The 21883-nt window shown below is 50.0% G+C and overlaps 1 protein-coding gene across 1 annotated transcript in view; it reads right to left on the bottom strand.

The window, feature by feature from the left end:
- Positions 1 to 3429: 3429 nt before the first annotated feature.
- ADCY1 (adenylate cyclase 1) overlaps positions 3430 to 21883 on the bottom strand; it is a 106979-nt gene continuing 88525 nt past the window's right edge. The window contains exons 17-20 of the mRNA XM_027539292.1: positions 21753 to 21851; positions 15430 to 15544; positions 13500 to 13624; positions 3430 to 11551 (exon numbers count right to left, since the gene is read on the bottom strand). Of these exons, the coding sequence (XP_027395093.1) occupies positions 11213 to 11551; positions 13500 to 13624; positions 15430 to 15544; positions 21753 to 21851 (678 nt within the window). The 3' untranslated portion in view covers positions 3430 to 11212. The remainder of the gene's footprint in view (positions 11552 to 13499; positions 13625 to 15429; positions 15545 to 21752; positions 21852 to 21883) is intronic.

Raw genomic sequence — 21883 nt, 5'->3', positions numbered from 1 at the left:
GCAGCCAGGCCCAGAGCCCCAGGAGAAGATGGAGCACCACCTCAAAGAAAAACACTGAGGCACACCATTAACACCCAGCCTGTCCCACAGGAGATGAACCCCACTCATATATGCAGAGCTTTTAAGATGATGGCAAATACTCATTTCAAATGACAAAGAGAGACTGAAGTACATAAAGAGCACAAGAAACAGGTTACGAAGGCAGAAGAAAACATCAGAGAACCTAAAGTTTGTCTTCAGGGAATAATGATGAAATAATACGATGCCACACAAAGACATACCCAGCTAATAAAAGATGCCTCAGAAATTTAAAATTTAACAGAATTAATTGCATAACAGCATTAGAAGATGAAACTGAGGAATTCTCCCATAAAGAGTCCAAAAATGCAAACTGAGGAAAAATAAGATTAGAGGAACAACATCGCCTATCCAATATCCAAATACTAGGAGATTAGGAAAGTGAAGACAGAGAAACGGAGAGGAGTTACTTATCAATAGAATCATTCAAGAGTATTTCCCAAAAAGGGAGAATGTGTTTTCCATATTAAAAGGCATGGGCATGCAGTGTACAGCGTACAGCGGGGTAAGCCTGATCCATTCACACAGCACAGAAATTTTCAGCACACTGGACAGAGACCTGACCCAAGAAACCTCCTGAGAGGAAAACCCTCCTACAAAGTTTCCCACTGAGGATCCTATGGGTCCCACTTCTCCAGGGCTCGCTGGGAACCAGGAGGTGGCAGTTAATGTCCTCAAACTTCTCAGGGGACTGACTTCCAGTCTAGCATTCCAGCCCCCGGACCCAGAAGAAGGGCTGCCTTCTGCACAAACACCACCCAAATCTGTGATCTGGACCCACCGAATAAGTGAAAGGGGAACATGTGGTTTGCTTTTCTTGAGCACTGAGTCATGTTGGTTTGCCTGTTTTTCTCTTGGACTGTTTCTTTTCTGACCCATTTGTCTTCGCTTTTCCTGTGCTAGTGTTGGGACATGACCCTGTGTCTGCTAAGGGAATAAACACTTTGGTTTTGTTAGTGGTGGTTTTTCAGTCCCCTTGGATCATTTGCCCAGTCATCAGATCCCCTCATTCCTGCCCCTTGGAAACCCTCGGTCGTATCTCTTCCTCTGCCCTCCCACTTGCCCCTATCTATATTCCTTCCCGTTTCTTCTAGACCCGCCCCCACTCAGCACTGCTTATCTGACAGCTACACCAGCAGGGACTCCCAGCTGGGACAGGTTCATTGCTGGAATCTGTGAACACCTGCCTGGGGCATCCCTCTACTCTGGGCCCCTGGGATGCTGGGCAGGCAATGTCAGCCCAGGGAAACAGCAGCTGCTCAGGAAAAAGCTACTCACCTGTGTTTCCCTAAAAATCACTGTCTCTTCAGAGGCATAAATGCAGATTCCAATGTGACCACACCAGAGCATGGATGTGAGGAGGGTAAATGGGTTAATGCACATGGTGCTCAGAGCTCTTCTGATGTTGCTGCTGGTGCTCCTCCTCCATCTCCACCTCCTCCTCCTTCCCTACCATCATCATCACCACTGTCATCACCACCACCATCACCACCATCATTATCCATGGGCTACTCAAGTTTTCTCTGCTGTGATCCTCATTCAACCTTGACGACTTCCATAAAGACCTCATTTTCAAGCACAGCCACAATGGAAGATAGACTTCAAAAATATGAATTTGGGGTGCACATAATTCAGTCCATAGAAAATCTTATTTGGAATAAGGGTCTTTGCAGATATAATAAAGGTACGGGTCTGGAGATGAGATTATCTGCACTAAGGTGGGCCCTTACTCCAGTGGCAGACAGCAAAGAAGACACAGACACCGAGGGAGAAGACCACATGAAGACAGTGGCAGAGACTGGAGTGATGGGACCACAAGCCCAGGACCCCCGAGGCCACCAGAAGACGGAAGAGGCTTGGGACAGGGTCTCCCTCAAGCCCCAGGAGGAATCAACCCCATGATACCTTGATCTCAGACTTCTAGCCTCCAAACTGTAAGAGAGTAAATTTCTATGGTTGTAAGTGCCCCCTAGTTTTTGGTAATTTGTTACAGGAGACTAATACAGCCACCTAAATAGTCACACTGTTTATTCATTGATTCATGAGATAAATTTCTATTGAGTAGGTGAGTACAAAGGACAGAACCCTACTCTCAGGGGCTTACCTTCCAGTGAGGAGTCAGGAAGTGGTACAGAAAAAATCTATATACTGTACGTATATTCAGAGGTGATGATGGGCAGGAGAGAGTAAAGTGAGGCAAGGGGTGGGGAGGCTAGCTTTAACCACAGAAGTGAAGGGGCCCTTTGGGAAAGCTGACATTTAAGCAAAGACTTAGAGGAGCAAGGAGTCCAATGGGAACCAGGGAGAAGCATCCAGTCTCATATCCACATGACACAGAACCCATTAGATATTTGGGCGCTTCCAGAGCCCGCGAACCCCACCTCTCCTCCTGTCCCTTCTCCTGAGCCCACCCCTGCCACGGCTTCCTGGTAGTCCAGGCTCCCTACGGGTAGATCTCGGCGGTCCATGGTGACTGTCACCCGGCCACTCTTCATACCACCCCACAGCCTCTTCCGGCAGGAAGCTTTGCTCATCCAGGGCAGAGATACAATTTAACCTGCTCTCAAGGAGGGCCATGATATGGGCAGGGTGTCCACTGACATTCTCTGAGGATGCCTGAGTTTCAGAATCAGCCACAACTAGGGACCACACTCCACTCAGGGCTGGAATAGAACTTTTTTCCTAAATCACAAGACAATCATCATTCAGTCCGCTAAATGCTGTCCCCACAATCCCAGGGACAGGGGAGCCTGGTGGGCTGCCGTCCATAGGGTCGCACAGAGTCGGACACAACTGAAGCAACTTAGCAGCAGCAGCAGCGGAAGCCCTGAGATATGCTGCATCACTGTGGCCTCTGCCTGGAGGTGGTCATCCCCACCTGCTCAAATGGCCCAGGACCCCAGAGCCCCTCCACTGACTAGATCTGTAGGAGTGCACAGCAAGCCAACAGTAAGACTGAACCCCAACTTTCATATTTCATTCAAGACAGGCAAGATTTTTCCCTGTTCTTTTATAAAAGATTAAGCAAAAGGACACTCATTAGACAGAGAGAGACTAGTCAAGAGGAATTCCAAATAATACAAATTATCTTCCCTGGATTCTCATGTTTAGGTGAAGAAGTTAAAAAGAACTTAAGTGTGTCCATCCATTGCTCCCACTTGGGAGCAATTGCTCGTCACTCGAGGGGGCTGTTCATCAGAGGAGCAGAGCCCACACTGGGGGCCCAAGGAAGGAAGGGGTGACAGCATTTTAGAAAATTACACTCTCTCCCCGCAGGATAAGTTAAACAAATAGGGGCGTCTTTAAAATATCCACACAACCGACTGCTTTTCTATTAAAACCGCCAAGGAGTTTAGTCAAGCAATTTTTTTTCCTTTATTTTTGTTAAATAAGATTCCAGAAAGTATAGTGCAAACACTCAGTAGAAAAGTTGCAATTAAGAAATGTACATTCACATTTAACATTTCAGTCCATTCACTGTTTCAAATAAAAATAGGACAAATTATTCAATTACTTGTCTCAATTTAATAATCTTGGAAAAGACTGGAAGGTATTCTACAGTGTTCAGTGGACGTAAAAATAGACCCGTATTGATTATACAAATCTATCATGAGAAGTTACCCAGTGATATTGAGTTGTTGTCGTTCGGGTACAGACATTTCGTTTCCGCGTCTAAAGAAGCATTTTCCGTGAGCTCTACCAGCGGGACAATGTGTCACCCCAGCCCACTCTGCGCTCCCTGGAGGGACACAGGAGGGCGAGGGGTTCACACAACCCTTCTCAATGAGTAAAGAAAATCCAAGAGTGAGCTTTGGGTTTACCTTAAATGGGAGTGGAATCTGCTGCTAAGAGATGGTCAGAATTGGTACATTAGCTCTGCTTGTGCAAGATGGGGTGCAATTGGTGTGAACGGTGTGCACGAGAGACAAGGGGAGTGCACTGAGGCTGAGAGGAGACACTGCAGAAGGGGTGCAGGAGCTGCACAGGCTCAGGGTCCAGGATCCGCCGAGGCGGGACGCACTGCGGCCAGCCAGCAGACGACCCGTGGTGGCCTGGGCCTGTCCCTTTGCACATGCTGCGTGTTTTGGAATCCAAACTAAGTTTTACACGGTTAGGAATTTCACAGCATGCAATGTTGAGTGCAAACGGCTCACGCAGCCACAGTTTCAAAAGAGATGAAGGCAAAACCACGTGCCTCTCTGGGGCTAATGCCCAGGGAGCATCGGTGACCCTGGCCCGTGGAAGAGGCTGCAGCAGCGGCTTCATCAGGATTCCCAGAACATAGGAATGGTGCCCTGAGACATGTGCTGCGTGCCTGGGCCAGGAGTTGCGTGGGGGTTGCTGGTGGGAGGCAAAAATCAAGTTCTGGCTACTGGTGGGCCTGCTGCCCGTGGAGTGCCATCTGGAGCTTGAGCCCCAGACATGGCTCTCTGGCTGGCTGGTCCCGCATGCTGCCCTGCATGCACTTATGAAGCCCAAGGGTGGGCAGATCTCTGGGGGTTCGTCTAGGAATTCCTCTCTGCTTAAACATCAGTTCTCAATAAAGGACTGCCAGCTGTTTTTGGAATCCAATCCTGCTGAAGATGAGCAGCCAGCTCTGGGAGCCAGCCAGCCCTGGGGGAGTCAGGGACACCTGTGCTCCAGGGGCACCCAATCCTTTACCATCCACCACGTCTCTGCCTCACCTTCTACACGTTCTCAGTGAAACCTGCTCTTGGACGCTAATCCCCAGAAAGGAACACTGACTGCCTCCTCCACGCCGTAGCGTGACAAGGACATCAGAGGATCCTGACCTGGTAGAGCCCCTGCTGGGGACTGGGTTGGCTTCATGTAAGTGGGGAACTGTGTGCAGCTTGGGAGCGTCTGAGGGCCTGGTTCTCTCCCAGGCCGATGGCAGAGAGGCCTTATAGGAAGTGACAGGACAACAGTCCTCCTCACTGAGGGACAGTTCCTAAGACACAATGGCAGACGGTACTGCAGGATTCAGGTTTAGGACAGAAAGGATGACAAGACAGGGCAGGGATTGCAGCCCGATGCTGTAAGTCTTTGCTGGGGACCAGCTACTGGAGCAGGGGCAGCACTGAGAGGAGAGAACACACACTGTCTTCATCTCACAGTGTCAGGCCCAGCCTGGCATGCACCCCCACCACTCATGTGCACACAAGCTAAGGGCGCCATTAAAACCAACACAACTTCCCCAATTTCACCGTGAGTCAAGAGGCGCTGAATAGAACTGGAAACCAGGAGCTCGGAACGGACAGGAACAGGGTGAATCCTCGTCCTGCCGCTCAGGACTGTGTGACTTTGTCCACGTCTGTAGCCTCTCTGAGCCTCAGATTCTTCATCAACAATGTGGGGAGCATGGCCACACCTCCCCCTGCCGACTGTTTGGAGGTGGGCGGGGTGAAGCCCAGGTAAGATGCTCCGTCACCTACCGAGCTAGACGTGGGTCTTAGTCATGATGGTTTCCTTAGTTTGTGGTCACATGAAAAGTCCACCGGAGATGTAGTTTAACTGCACAGAGGAGTGATCTACCATTTCCCTGTGGTTATTAGTGTAGAACAAACTGAATCTAGGGAAGTACAGGGATTTCACAAAGGAATGAAGGATTATATTAATAACTACATGGACAGTCATTATTTGTGGCTGAAGAATAGGAGCCATCTGTAATCACAAGAGATCCGGGGCTTCCCCAGCCAATCGTGGCCCATTCCCTAGAAGACCATCTGTCCATTGTTTTCTCCTTCAGCCCAGAGATTGAAGCCAGACCTCCAAGTGGCTCCCCAGGTACAGGGAGGTGGGGGTGCCCTGCCAGCTCCTTCCTCCAGAACTCCTGAACCAACAGCCACCCACCTGCAGCTCTCCCCACAGGCCTCCACATATACCAAAACCCAAACACAACAAAAATAAAACCACCACACAGATGACAGGAAGTGGAATCAGGCTGGGGTCTTGATGCCCTGAACTTTATACTGATACTGGAGAGAGATTCTTTTAGGAAAAAAAAAAAAAGAAGGGAGGGAGGGAGGAAGCCTCCTTACTCTCTAGTAGTTGCTGGAGATGGAGGCTTGGGTTCCACCTGGATGCCAGAGGGGGTCAAGGCCCCCCTTTCTGTCCACTCCTCCCGGCCCCCTGCTTCCAGGCTCGGGACCTCTAGGGGCAAGCAGGGACGGCTTCACCTGATGCCCTGGGGGGCAGTCATCTGTCTGTATTCCTAGTTATTCCTGTATTCCTGTAGTCTGTATTCCTGTATTCCTAGTTTGTTTCTTATATGAATCCATCCTGATTCCAGGAACAAATAACTGATTCTAATTTTGCTTATGCCACGCCATGCAAACACACACGTGTGTGCACGCGCGCGCACACACACACACACACACACAGATTCAGATTAAGTTAGGCCTCTGGCAAAAAAGTTATCTTTGATCTTAGTGAACACATGTGTTATACTTTCAGGAAAATTAAGGAATATGAATGTCTGAGTTGTTACCATGAGGTCAAGCTGTTTAGGGAGGTCCAGCCCCAAATGGGGTACCTGAAATTGGGCTTGTTAATTTCATGAGCTGAACAAAGAAGACAGACTTCCTCTCACCATCACAGGACCTGCCTCCCACCCATGTGAGCACAGACGGAAGGACAGAGCACAGACCAAAGGAAAAACCGCTGAATCCTTTCCAAAGCTTCCCGGGGCTTCCTGGAAGTGAGAAGTCCCCAGGAGCTCCCCTGTATGCCCACAGTCTGGGGTGTGCCCCTGACCTGAGAGGGAAATATAGATCGGGTCCCAGCCTCTGGGGCTGAGCCCATGGTCCACAGCTGGTATGACTGACCACCCTGCTGGGCATGCCTGCCTGGCCCCAGCCACTCAGCTGTCCCCTGCATCCCACTCACCCTCCCACACTGTCTCCTTGGCACCAGGCTCCCAGCCATCAGTTCACAGAGAATCAAGGATGCCCTCCCTGCTTTTGAGGGTGGGAAACAGCTGCCTGGTAGCACTCCCCAGGTGCCACCTATGCAGGTACACTAGCCCCAATCTCCTGAAACCACTGGGAAAAGTCACAATTCCACTCCCCCCACAGCACACAAGGCCAACCCTCGGGCACCTGGCCTGGTCTCTGCTCACAACAGACCAAGAGATGTCATCGGACCCTGGGCACTGTGTCAGCGAACTTCCTAGGGTAAAACCCATCTCTGTCTCCCAACTCAAGGTGGAGGCCTGAGCCATTACAGCTAGCCTCCAAACACCCAGGCCTAGGGCCCCCTGTCCGGCCTGCTGACCTCCAGACCTGGGAGCACAGCCCCCGGTGGACCTGGAATCTGACTTAGACCCACCCCCAGCCTAAGGTTCTGTGAAGGCAGATGCAAACCCAGGAGGCTGCATGAAGAGCTGTCACATCTTTCATCGTTCACAATGGAACCGGGAATGTTACATGATAATCTAGGAAGGCTAATGCACACTTGCAACTTTCAAAGCAAACTGCAGCTGGCGAGGGGGACGTCCGGGCCCTTGGACACGTTCGTGTCCTCCAACTGCCACCAGCCACAGTCCACCTCTCATTTAAATATTTCACCAAAGCAAATATTTTGAAACCAATTGCCTCTACGAAGTTTAGATTTGGGGGTTATGTTTTGTTTTGTTAATTGAAGCCATTACAAAACCAGGGCACGTCAGTTTTCTGGGTGGGGGCTAGTTATACACAATCGACGGGCCTGCACACTTCAGAATGACAAGTGTGACAGCAGGTCTGTGGTCCCCTGTAAGGGAACTGCTTGATGCAGGGCATATCATGGGAACACGCATTTCCTATGTGCGTGATGGATGTACACTTAGGCAGCGTTTGCCTTATGAGTCAGGCATTTTGTCCCCAGCAGGACCTGCCACATAGGGAGAAACCTCCAGGATCCCAGACTCAGGGAATCACAGACACGCCATGTGGAAGGGCGGACACACCCTGGAAATGAGACGGGTCCGCCTGCCAGGGAGAAAACCTAAACACAGCTGCCAGGCCAACCCAGCTCTTCCTTCCTGAGCGGCAGGCGAAAGCAAGGATTCAAATATTATATCCAGGTGGCTGCTGGGACAATGGTATCAGATGGAAAGCAAGGAAGGCTGGCTGGACCCTGCCCAAGCCTGCACATCGGCCAGGGATTGTGGGTATCAGCGCCCCACAGTGCCCTTCGGTTTGGGGAAACGTACACATGGCCTGTCTCTGACACCAATCTGCTTTGGACCAGACCTGTCTCTACAGTTTGGAGTTAGAGTTATTGCTTCGAGTGACAGAAAGGATCGGAAGCCCTGGTGGCTCTGGAGTCTGATAAACACGGCAGGCTCACGGCGACTGGGTCTGGGGGCAGGCGTCCACCCTGTAGGACACAGACCTCCGAGTGGACCGGCCCAGGGTTGGGGGCCGTGGAAGCGTTCGGAAGTTCAGGGCTGTGTTCTAATCTACTGAGGTCAGGCACAAGAGGCATGCAAGGGTCTTGAAAGGACACAAGGACGGGGTCATTCCAAAGGGTAGCAGCCAGGCCAAGCAGGGGGATGCGTTAGGGACCTCACGCGTAGGCTAAAGTGTGCTGTTCACACCGGGAGTTGGGCTTGCCTTCATTTTGGTCAGAAGGGAGCAGGCAGCACCTTACCCAGTGCACTATTTACAGAGCATCTTAAAATAAATAATTTAGAGAGAATCCTACTCGGGAGGCTCTAACATTTGTACATGATTATTGTACAAGGTTAAAAATAAATAAGGCAATATCATACAGTCTTATCACAAATAAAAAGGAAATTGTTGACCAAACCCCAAGGAACGTTATGGCTGAACACGGCCCCTGTGCCCACAGGAAGCAGGTAGGGTTTGGAGCTGCTGATGATGAAGGTGGTTCTGCTCATCGAAGGGGAGACCTCGCCGTTTCAGAACAGCTGAGGCCCCGATGGCTTCCCGAGGTGGCGGTGACGGGGGGCCACGTGTTCCGTGGCTTTGCCAACCCACGTGGGGATCCCACGGCTCTGTGGACCCAAGGTCCCAGCACAGCAAGGCTGGGATCTCACCCCAGGCTCAGCGTCCATTTCGCTCAAGTCGATGTGAATTCAGAGCCCGTGGCTGTGGGAGCAACGACTGCTTCCTCACTGGCTGATGGCTGGGCCATCCTCACCTTCGACCAACTGCAGCCCCTCATCTTTAAACAGAAACCTCATGCTCAGAATATTCCTGACTGCCTACCTGCCTCATCCACTTCTAAGGGGCCATGTGATCACATTGGTCACACTGAGTTAACTCACGTGGCCCAGGATCCTCTCTGCAGCTTACAGCCTGCACCCTGAATGGAGCGCCCCCTTTGCTGGGTGACAGAGCATATTCGCAGTGTCATGCTCCAATATGCCGTCCACCTCCTCCCACCATGCCCTGGGGTGGAAGCTCGGCCATGGTGAGCAGATGGGCAGCAGGACCCTGGACAGCATCTCAGCCCCACGGCTTGGCACAGATGTGCACACCTGCAGAAGCCATGTGCTCTGGAGACGACTTGGTTCTGCCCTGTCTGTAGGAGGCGGGTGACCACTCAGCCAGGGTGCATCTGAGGAAACACTGTCCACCTGCCCGCCTCTGTCACTGGCCCATCCACACTGGCTAAGCGGCCGACTCTGTTGGCTACTCGCCCCCACAGTCACAAGACACATGCCCAAAATGGGGGGAGCCCAGAGGACATGGGGTTCAGTCCAAAGTGAGCCCCTGTTCCAATACAGCAAAGTCAGAACCCCCAGAGAGGGGGTAGAGCCCTTGGAGACCAGAGAAGAGAGGGACACCCAGGCTGCTGACTCTGCCAAGCAGGGCTCCCCTGAAACCACAGGACCTCCTCCAGATGCTGTCAAAGCTCTGGGTCTCAGATGGACATCCCCCCCACATTGACTTGCCTGCCCAGAACCTTCCCTCCAGTTTCAAGCTGCCCTCCTCCCTGCGGTCAAAAGTCAAGGTCTCCACGTCCAGCTATTTCTAGACAGTTCCTTCCTACTGGCCCTCCTGCACCCCTGCCCCCTGTAACAGCATATTCCAGCATGGTCATGCTCCTCATCTCCATGGCAACCACAGAGATACACTGGTAGGAGATTCCCAGACTTGCACAGAATTATTTGCAGTCACTTTCCCCGCAAATTAGAGCAGGGACATCTAAACTGACAGCCATGAATGCCAAAACTCCACATCCAGGGGACCGGTTCTGCTGGAGGAACACCTTCCATCCAGGAAGAAGCTTTCTCATGCTTGTGAGGTTCACTTATCTTCAAAGTCAATGAAGCCTTGCACTGCTGTTCAGCATACAGGAACCCAAGGTGCCACGGTAGAGAGGTAAGAAATGACACCAACCACCTTCTCTCCTTTGAACAAACAGTGGCGTGGGCAGAAAAGGGAATGTCCAGGTTTCACAGGAGCTGCTGCACTCAGGCGGGGCAGGTGGAGAACGCAGAGGCAGAACATGAACTATGCTGGTCACAGAGATGTGGCTGCAGGGCCCCCAGGAATTCCAGAAGACCCACCTCTGACTCTCAGCGAAAACTCAATCTGAAGAAAGCCAGTGGCCACCACCACGCATGCAGTGGGACAGGGGCTTCTCAATTCTTCCCAAACCATCCCCTAAGGCCTGTACAGCTCTGCCCTGCTGAGAGAGTCCTGACTCCCACTCCGGGCTCTGCAGGCCACTGCCCAGGGCTGGAGCTGCCCCCATGGGACCCACACTGCTGGGCTGACGCTGATCCATCTCAGGGCACAAGGTGGGCGCCCCAGTCACTCTGCCAGCCAGACCTCTGAGGCTCTCACTGTAGCCTATGGCCCTGGAGAATGTCCTGAACGTTCTGACACCTGGAGCTGACCCAGCCAACCTCCCTCTGCCACTGAGGTGAGGACAAAGCAAACACAGTCGCCGCTAAAACCTCGGTGTCCGTGCGGTCAGGGTTCGCCCCTCACCCGACTCACTGCTGGACTCACTGCCCAGCTGCTTCAAGTCATGCCTGGACTGTGCCCCTTCCCCAGCCCAGTCACCAGCTCCCAGCCCTGCTCTGCTGGCTGGGCTGGTCCCTGGGGGAGCCCCAAAGACCCCCAATACCTCAAGCATTTGTGCCCTGTGCCCCAAGCGGCTGGCATGGGCTCCACTAAGCCTCCTTCCCAGAGGCTCCAGGGGGCAGGTGTTGGCCTGGGGGGCCTGGGGCAAGCCCCGAGCCCTGCAGAGCCCCTGGCCCAGCTCCAACTGGGAGGCCGGCTGCAGGAGGTACCGGGGGGTGACCCGCAGCCAGTCTGGTCTGGAGGCCAGCTCTTCCGAAAGGATACATTTTCCGCTCTGAGTTCAGGGACCTGGTTTGGGAGCCATTTCCATCGGTCCTGCCTTCCAGGAAGTATGTCAGCATCTCACCCTTGCCCTTGACACTGACTTTGCCTCGGCACACGAAGCGGTAGGAACCCCGCCGCAGCAGCCGGTGAACTTCCTCTGTGACCTGCAGAGGGGAAAGGCGGTCAACAGGGAGCCCACGGGAGGGTCCCTCCTCCCCCAGCACTGCCCACCCCAGCTCTGCCTGGAGGCTGAGTCATGCTCCTCCCATGGTCACTCTGGTCTCTCTGTGAGAAGGACATGATCATGCAAAGAGCATGGGACTCAGAGGGGCCTTAACGGGGCCCTGGACAAACAGGAGACGACAGCACTCACCATGAGGAATACCGAGAGTGGACGATCAGACTGGACGGGCCCACAAGGACCCAGCCTCAAGGACTGGCATGTGAGCTCTGTGGTCACCCCCGAGCCAGATGCCTGGACACCAAGCTCCAACTGAGGGCCGGAGCTACATGGCCTTACGCGGTTCCCCAACAGGCTCAGTGCACCCCAAAGTCCTTCGTGGAACTGAGCCACAGACTAGCCGGTTACACAGGGCAGACGCTATTGTCAGAAAGGTCACCTCTCAGATGAGGCCTCTGAGATGCAAGGTGGCAAAATGTACAGTGATAAAAGTCTCTTTCCTTTCACACTGAACCCACCATTCATCCATTCAAAAAGATCTGCACTCCCTAGAACCCTGACGTCCAGCTCAAGCCCAAATATACACACTGACAAAACCCTCTGAGTCTTATCCTTATGGTGAGCTCCCTCCTTTCTTGCCTTATGAAGAATAGGAGGCAATGAAATTCCCAGATCATAGCACAAAGAATTGCTGGAGGTAAAGGTAATCCACCACTACACACAGTAAAGTTAAAAATGAAGGTTTTAGGTTGGGATGGGCCTGGGTGTCCTTCCACGTTGCCTGGGAGCTCCAGCCACCCCTGTCCTCTGCATCCCTCCACCTTGAGATTCGAGCCAGGAAGTCCCAGGCTGTGAGTCGGGGCTGTGCATGATGTTGCCGAAGTGGGTCCCAGAGAGGGTCCAGGTCAGGGGCTCAGAGACACAAGGTCCCCAAGAGGCTGAGAGGGCATCCGCAGGAAGTCTGATTTTTAACCATCTTCAGGAGAATCCCTATATTTCCCAAGAGGCTGACTAGGAACTCTCCCTAGAGTTCTCTGTGAGGCCTGGCCAGCATCAGGGATGGGGGGACACCTGCTCTGCAGCCACGTCGACCTCACTCTGTCTAAGAGACAGTGCTGGACCCCATAGAGGAATTCCAGGGAAGTACCTGCTTGATCCCCAAGCAGATGGCTGAGGTGGAACCTGGGAATCGTCACAGGTGCCTGCCTGAGAGTTAGTGCCCAATGAACGGGGGCGGGGCCCCAGGAACTGAAGGTGCATGATGCGGGACAGCCCCAAGCCGCAACCTTCTCACTGAACTGCAGCCTGCAGGATCGCACCCCAGTGTCTCTCTCAAACCCTAGGGTGAATGCACGGGTCTCTGGAGGACCGAGTGAGAAGCTGTGATAAAGTTAAAGGACCAGCATTAACTGGCTGCAAGGTGGTGATTGCTGGGTGTGCAATGCTCAGAGGCCGCCTCGAGGCCCGACCACAGCAGGAGGGCTTGGCCCTGCTCACCCAGCACTACGTTCTCTGCCACTGTCTTTCAAATCTTCAGTGCCGGCTGGAGTCATGGCACCAAGTCTCGTCCCCCATGAGCCACCCACAGGTTCTCAGGTCAGGTGGCCCCACTGCACTCACCTTTCAAAAGGCAAGGAAGCCCCTTCTCAGTTCTAGGGAGCTGTCACTACTCCCAACTAACTGTCCCCTGCCACTCATCACCCCAACTCTGCTCCTGACCACAGAGGGGTCACCCCACCCCCCCGCCGCCGAAGCCACAGACACACTAAGCCACATGGTTCAGTGGCCCCACCCAGAAAAGGCAGACAGGGACAGGAGGACGCAGGCTGCTGGACTGGGTGGCCACCCCAACACGACCCTTGCTCCTCCCACGGCAGTCTCCCACCGCCAGGATGGACACCTGGGCCCTGGGGACTTCTGAGTGAACTGACCTGGATCCTGCCCTGGACGCCGGTACTGTCCATCCGACTGGCCACATTGACCGTGTTCCCCCAAATGTCATACTGCGGCCTGCGAGCCCCGATCACTCCAGCCACCACGGGGCCAACATTGATGCCTGGAAAACAGCCACGGCGTGGTGTCAGTACAGAGGCTTCCGAGGGGAGGAGCTGCCCCTCATGAAGTCACGGCTTACGGGGTCATCGAGCAACACTCCTCCCCAAAGCAAGGACCCTACAGCATTGCCGAGGGGCAGCTCTCCACTTGCATCCCACACCATTAGCCAGCGGTCCCCACCACAAGAAGTCCCATTTCCTGGAAGCGCGACCTCATGCTGAGTCCTGCTGCTAAGAAAGCTAAGCTTTCAGTCTGCAGGTGTGTTCCCACACCCAGCTCCCTCTTCCAGAAAGGGCAGTAGCTCCTGTTTCCCCAGATGGGATCCCTCTGTTCTTTCTGGTGTGGGGCCCAGAACTAAGTATTTGAGGATGCTCTAGAGAGAGTGAGGCCCCTTTCTCTTTATGCGGTCAGGGTCTAACTGGCCTGGACAGTAACACAGGCCCATGTGCCCCAAATCTCCCCAGATCTGAGCTGATGGCACATCACTCCTTCTGACTCTGTAGTCTGCATCAATTTTTCTGAGCTTACCCAAGCATATTAATAGCCTTTCAGACACTGACCCAGTCAGGCCCCTGAAGCCTGGGTAGCAGGTGCTTGGCATCTTCAGGAGGAAGCGGAGGCAGAACAGGCTGAACTGAGCCGGGAGGCTCAGGCTCAGTGGATGTGGGGACCCAGGGAGAAGCCCCAAAAGGGACACTTCCAGATGGCTGGGGGAACCTGGGGAGCCCCCCTCTACCGCCCTGGAGGCCCTAATCCATGTGGGTGAGGCTGAGCCAGGATCCAGCCTCCTGTATGACCAGCCACCCAGGCACGGAGGTCCAACTGGCCTGTGGGTCCTCAGTAGGAGAGTAAGAAACAGAATCTCCCTGATGGACCCTTGGATCTGTTTCCTGTCACATCCGTTCATCTACGCATCTGAGCCCGCAGCCCCGGACGAGAACTGAACCCTGCAGGTGAGGCACAGAGGGCGCCCTGCTCCCACCTCCAGCACATCCCGTGGGCCGGGCACCAGGCTAGGTCAGCTCTCGTGTTTAAGCTCATCAGAACTTCCCCCACCCTGGTGGACACTGGCTACCACCCCTCAAAACCACTCAAACCCAGCTCTAAGTTCTGTTTTTAAGGTCACTAAACGTTTAAAATAAATGTCCAGTTTAACTGTATCATAGACTAAGGGGTAAGGGTGGGGAGAAAGAGGGGAGGGAGGAACAGACAAAGGAAGGAAGGGAGGGAGGGAGGGAGAAATCTCTAGTTTAACTATATCCTCAACTAATACAATTTTTTCTGCTAAACCTATCTACCCAGGGGGGAAAAAATTAATTTAAGACTAAAAAAAAAAAGAAACCCTATAGTTTGGAAAGAGCTAGAGAGGAGCTCAGATCCCAGCTGGTTTTCCTCCTCACTCACAGGCAAGGGACAGGAGCCCAGGAGGACCGAGGGCCCAGCCTGAGCCTACACCGCTGGGCTCCTGCACAGCGTATGAGATACCCAGGCCTGCCGACAGGAAGCGGGGCATCTTCCTCCAGGTAAGTGTGGGCTCAGAGGTATATCTGAGAGTCTCTAGGACAATCAAGATTTCTCCTGTGTTGTGTGAGCTGGACAATGATTCTTCCAGGCTCTAAGTCATGGATACCCAGTGTTCCCTGCATCCCTGGCACTCCTCTGGGTGGCGCCATCCTCCTTCCTGTGAGATAAGGGAGTCTGGACCAGTGACCCCTGCTCGTGAGGAAAGGCCCAAGCCACAGGCTCCCAGGGCAGTAGAGAAAGGGTGAGCTGGCCCAAGTGATGGGATAGCTTGCCGCCACATACCAACACGGAGCACAAAGTCGTTATAAGACTGGTAGTTGATCTCATCCAGGACATCAAACATCTCGATGGCAAAATCTGCCAACGTGCTGAGGTGGGAGGAGATGCACTTCTTAGCCTGGACGTGAGCACACACAGGTTATTACATTTGAGGGGTGTAAGGGCAAAGAGGACAGGGACACTCAGCCAGTGACCTGCAGAGGTGAGGGGACTACCCTGTACCCCCTCATGGGATGAGGGACTTGATCCCCATGTCAATAGCTGGCTGGGGCTGGAGGCTGGCTGGGTGGTTCTCATCAGGGATTGAGTGGCACCCTACAGCTGCCCTAGTGTGTATTTATCATCCCATTCTACAGGTAGGAGACTGAAACAGAGGTAGAATAGTATTGCTCAAGGCTTACAGCTCCTGAGAGCAGAGGCTGATGCCACTGGAACCTAAGCAGAGCCCTTCTGCAGGAATGGGCTGGTGGGATGGGAGAGGACCCTGTTGTGGGAAACCAAGTGTCCCACTGCTCAGACAGTGCTGCCACTGGCCCACTGTAAACAAACAAAGCAAGGTGAGCACAGTGGATGGTCAGCATTCACACAGCAGAGAGCAAATCCAACCCTCCTTCCTCACACTGAGACTCTCTTTCATTGTGTTGTATCTCCTTGGATACAAATCAGGTGGTTTGCAAAGATTTTCTCCAAGTCTATGGATTGTCTTTTCATTATAGTATTTTCCACAAGTTGAATTTTAAAATTTTAATCAAGTCCAACCTAACAGTGTTTTCTTTCACAGATCATGCTTTTTGTACCTCATCTAAAAACTCATCGCCAAACCCAAGGTTACCTAGGTTTTCTCCCATGTTATCTTCTAGATGTCTTATAGTGTTGCATTTTACATACAGGCCTATGATACATTTTGAGTTAGTTTTTGTGAAGAATATAAGGTCTGTGCCTGGATTCATTTTACAAATATAGATAGCCAGATATCCAATTTTTTATAGCACCATTTGTTGAAGACTATCTTTGATCCATTTGTCAAAGATCAGTTGATTATATTTATGCGGATCTATTCCTGGGCTCTCTATTCTGTTCCACTGGTTTATTTCACTACTCTTTTGCCAAAACCATACTGTATTGATTACTGCAGCTCTATAGAAATTTTTTAATATTACTTCTTTATCTGGCTGTGCTGACTCTTAGTTGCAGGATGCGAAATCTTTGATCTTTGTTGAATCATGCAGGATCTTTATTTTAGTTGGAGTATGTGAAATCTTAGTTGCAGCATGTGAGATATAGTTCCCTGATCAGGGATCAAACCTGGGTCCCCTGCATTGGGAGCCAGGAGTGTTAGCCACTGGACCACCGGGGAAATGCCATAAATCTTGGCGTCTGACAGTGTCAGTCCTCTAATTTTGTCCTGCTTCTGCTATGCTGTGTTGACTACCCTCAGTCTTTTGTCTTTCCATGCAAACTTAGGATCAGTTGGTCAATATCACAAAATAACCTGCTATACTTTTGATCAGGATTGCATTGTCTACAGATCAAGTGAGAATAACTGACATCTTAATGATATTGAGTCTTTCTATGCAGAAACACTGAGTAGTTTTTGACTGATTTAGATCTTCAATCTCTTTAATCAGACTTTTATAGTTTTCCTCCTAGAGATATTATATATATATATTTAATTTCTACCTAATATTTAATTTTGGGATGCTCATGTAAATGGCATTGTATTTGTTATTTTAAATTCCCCTTGTTCATTGTTGGTATAAAAGAAAGCAACTGACTTTTATACCCTCTTCCCACAACACAAGAGAAGACTCTACATATGGACATCACCAGATGGCCAACACCAAAATCAGACTGATTATATTCTTTGCAGCCAAAAATGGAGAAGCTCTATACAGTCAGCAAAAACAAGACCAGGAGCTGACTGTGGCTCAGATCATGAACTCCTTATTGCCAAATTCAGACTTAAATTGAAGAAAGTGGGGAAAACCACTAGACCATTCAGGTATGACCTAAATCAAATACCTTATGTTTATACAGCAGAAGTGACAAGTAGATTTAAGGGACTAGATCTGACAGACAGAGTCTCTGATGAACTATGGACAGAGGTTCATGACACTGTACAGGGGACAGGGATCAAGACCATCCCCAGGAAAAAGGAATGCAAAAAAGCAAAATGGCTGTCTAAGGAGGCTTTACAAATAGTTGTGAAAAGAAGAGAAGCCAAAAGCAAAGGAGAAAAGGAAAGATATACCCATTTGAATGCAGAGTTCCAAAGAATAGCAAGGAGAGATAAGAAAGCCTTCCTCAGTGATCAGTGCAAAGAAATAGTGGAAAATAATAGAATGGGGAAGACTAGAATCTCTTCAAAAAAAAATTAGAGATACCAAGGGAACATTTCATGCAAAGATGGGCTCAATAAAGGATAGAAATGGTATGGATCTAACAGAAGCAGAAGATATTAAGAAGAGGTGGCAAGAATACAAAGAACTGTACAAAAAAAGATCTTCAAGATCCAAATAATCACGATGGTGTGATCACTCACCTAGAGCAAGACATCCTGGAATGTGAAGTCAAGTGGGCCTTAGGAAGCATCACTACGAACAAAGCTAGTGGAGGTGATGGAATTCCTGCTGAGCTATTTCAATCCTAACAGACAATGCTGTGAAAGTGCTGCACTCAACATGCCAGCAAATTTGGAAAATTCAGCAGTGGCCACAGGACTGGAAAAGGTCAGTTTTCATTCCAATCCCAAAGAAAGGCAATGCCAAAGAGTGCTCAAACTACCGCACAATTGCACTCATCTCACACGCTAGAGTAAAGTAATGCTCAAAATTCTCCAAGCCAGGCTTCAGCAATACATGAACTGTGAACTTCCAGATGTTCAAGCTGGTTTTAGAAAAAGCAGAGGAACCAGAGATCAAATTGCCAACATCAACCAGACCATTGAAAAAGCAAGAGAGTTCCAGAAAAACATCTATTTCTGCTGTATGGAGTATGCCAAAGCCTTTGACTGTGTGGATCACAATAAACTGTGGAAAATTCTGATAGAGATGGGAATATCAGACCACCTGACCTGCCTCTTGAGAAATGTGTATGCAGGTCAGGAAGTAACAGTTAGAACGGGACATGGAAGAACAGACTGATTCCAAATAGGATAAGGACTACGTCAAGGCTGTATACTGTCACCCTGCTTATTTAACTTATATGCAGAGTTCAGTTCAGTTCAGTTCAGTCACTCAGTCATGTCCGACTCTTTGCGACCCCATGAATCGCAGCATGCCAGGCCTCCCTCTCCATCACCAACTCCTGGAGTTCACTCAGACTCACGTCCATCGAGTCAGTGATGCCATCCAGCCATCTCATCCTTGTCGTCCCCTTCTCGTCATGCCCCCAATCCCTCCCAGCATCAGAGTCTTTTCCAATGAGTCAACTCTTCACATGAGGTGGCCAAAGTACTGGAGTTTCAGCTTTAGCATCATTCCTTCCAAAGAAATCCAAGGGCTGATCTCCTTCAGAATGGACTGGTTGGATCTCCTTGCAGTCCAAGGGACTCTCAAGAGTCTTCTCCAACACCACAGTTCAAAAGCATCAATTCTTCCGCACTCAGGCTTCTTCACAGTCCAACTCTCACATCCATACATGACCACAGGAAAAACCATAGCCTTGACTAGACAGACCCTTTGTTGGCAAAGTAATGTCTCTGCTTTTGAATATGCTATCTAGGTTGGTCATAACCCCTTCCAAGGAGTAAGCATCTTTTAATTTCATGGCTGCAGTCACCATCTGCAGTGATTTTGGAGCCCCCCCAAAAAAAGTCTGACACTGTTTCCACTGTTTCCCCATCTATTTCCCATGAAGTGATGGGACTGGATGCCATGATCTTCGTTTTCTGAATGTTGAGCTTTAAGCCAACTTTTTCACTCTCCTCTTTCACTTTCATCAAGAGGCTTTTTAGTTCCTCTTCACTCTCTGCCATAAGGGTGGTGTTATCTGCATATCTGAGGTTATTGATATTTCTGCCGGCAATCTTGATTCCAGCTTGTGCAGAGTACATCATGAGAAATGCTGGGCTGGAAGAAGCAGAAGCTGGAATCAAGATTGCCGGGAGAAATATCAATAACCTCTGATATGCAGATGACACCACCCTTATGGAAGAGAGTGAAGAAGAACTAAAGAGCCTCTTGATGAAAGTGAAAGAGGAGAGTGAAAAAGTTGGCTTAAAGCTCAACATTCAGAAAACGAAGATCATGGCATCCAGTCCCATCACTTCATGGGAAATAGATGGGGAAACAGTGGAAACAGTGGCTGACTTTATTTTGGGGGGCTCCAAAGTCACTGCTGATGGTGACTGCAGCCATGAAATTAAGAGACGCTTACTCCTTGGAAGGAAAATTATGACCAACCTAGACAGCATATTAAAAAGCAGAGACATTACTTTGTCAACAAAGGTCCATCTAGTCAAGGCTATGGTTTTTTCAGTAGTCATGTATGGATCTGAGTGTTGGACTATAAGAAAGCTGAGCACCAAAGAATTGATGCTTTTGAACTGTGGTGTTGGAGAAGACTCTTGAGAGTCCCTTGGACTGCAAGGAGATCCAACCAGTCCATCCTAAAGGAGATCAGTCTGAGTGTTCACTGGAAGGACTGATATTGAAGCTGAAACTCCAATACTTTGGCCACCTCATGCAGAGAGCTGACTCATTTGAAAAGACCCTGATGCTGGGAAAGATTGAGGGCAGGAGGAGAAGGGGACAACAGGATGAGATGGTTGGATGGCATCACCAACTCAATGGACATGAGTTTGTGTAAACCCCGGGAGTTTGTGATGGACAGGGAGACCTGGCGTGCTGTGGTCTATGGGGTCATAAAGAGTAGGACACGACTGAGCAACTGAACTGAACTGATTTTCATTTTTATTTAGTTCGAAATATTTTCAACTTCTCTTGAGATTTCTCATGTGTCCTTTGTATCATTTACAAGTGTATTGTTTCATCTTCAAATATTTTGTAATGTTCCAGTTATTTCCTGGTAATTGATTCTCCTAGCAAAGGTTTCCTTGGTAGCCCAGTGGTAAAGAATCTGCCTGCCAATGCAGGAGACACAAGGGATGTGGGTTCAACATATGGGTTGGGAAGATCCCCTGAAGAAGGAAATGTCAACCCACCCTAGTATTCTTGCCTGGGAAATCCCATGGAGAAACGATCCTGGCAGGCTACAGTCCATGGGGTCACAAAAGAGTTGGGCAAGACTTAGCGACTAAACAACAACAGTAGATTTCTACTTTAATCACATTCTAGTCTGAGAATATAGTGTACATTATTTCAATTCTTTAAAAATTTTTAAGCTTGTTTAATGGCCTAGAATGTGATCTATCTTGGTAAATGTCCCATGTGAGCTTTAAAATAAGTATATTCTGCTGTTTTTCAATAAAGTAGTCTATAGATAGCAATTACATCCAGGTGACTGATGATGTTGTTCAGTTCAGTTCTCTTTACAGATTTCCAGCCAACTGGATCTACCAATTAGCAACAGCATGGGACTGAAGTCTCCAACTATAATAATGAGTTCATCTACTTCTCCTTGCAGTTCTATCAGTTTTTGCCTCCTGTTGTTAAGTACATAAATATCAAAGATTTCTATGTATGCTTGGAGAATTAACTTCATCATTCTGTAATGTACCCCTTCATCCTTGATAGTTTTCCTTGATCTGAAATTTGCTTTGTCTAAAATTAAGATAGTTACTTGAAATTTTAACAGGGCTAGCATGGTATCTCTTTCTACATCCTTTTATTTTCAATGTATCTGTGGCTCTATATTTAAAGTGTACTTCTTGCAGAAAACCTAGTTGGGTCTGAATTTTAGCAACTCTGTCAGTTTCTGCTTTTTAATTGATGTATTTAGACCTCTCACATTAAAGGTGACTGCTGATTCAGTTAGCATCTACCATATGTATAATTGCTTTCTATTCATGGATTTTTCTTTTTTTTACATCTTCCTCTCTTTTTCCTGTCTTTTTATAGGGTCAGTCTGGGGAGATGAACACTCAGTAGTGCCATTTGCCAGGATAGCAGTGGGGGGATGGTGGGGGGTGAGGAGGCAGGGCCAGAGGAAGTTTCTTTGTTCAGCCTTCTGCACTGATTTTTCACAGAAGGCTGTGACTACAGAGAACTGGCCACTGACAAGACAGCCTTCAGGCTGCTCCCTAATCCAATGCAGAGGAAAAACTGAGGCCCACAGCAGGGAGCCTGCCCATGGAAACCTGGGCAGCTGGGGACAGAGCCAGGACCCAGTCCCTGAACAGGGCACACCTCTCAGTCCACACTCACCTTGGTCCCAGCAGTGGGCGCCAGCCCCACAGCAGCCATGTACGTGCTCCCAATGGTCTTGATCTTCTCTAGGTCCTTGTAAAAGTCTTTGTCCATGAGCTTTGTTTGAAACACAAAACTGTTAAATGTTA

This window comes from Bos indicus x Bos taurus, chromosome 4 (assembly GCF_003369695.1).
Source record: "Bos indicus x Bos taurus breed Angus x Brahman F1 hybrid chromosome 4, Bos_hybrid_MaternalHap_v2.0, whole genome shotgun sequence".
Taxonomy (NCBI): domain Eukaryota; kingdom Metazoa; phylum Chordata; class Mammalia; order Artiodactyla; family Bovidae; genus Bos; species Bos indicus x Bos taurus.
The sequence above is the reverse complement of the archived record's forward strand: the minus strand, read 5'-3'. Positions and strand labels throughout refer to the sequence as shown.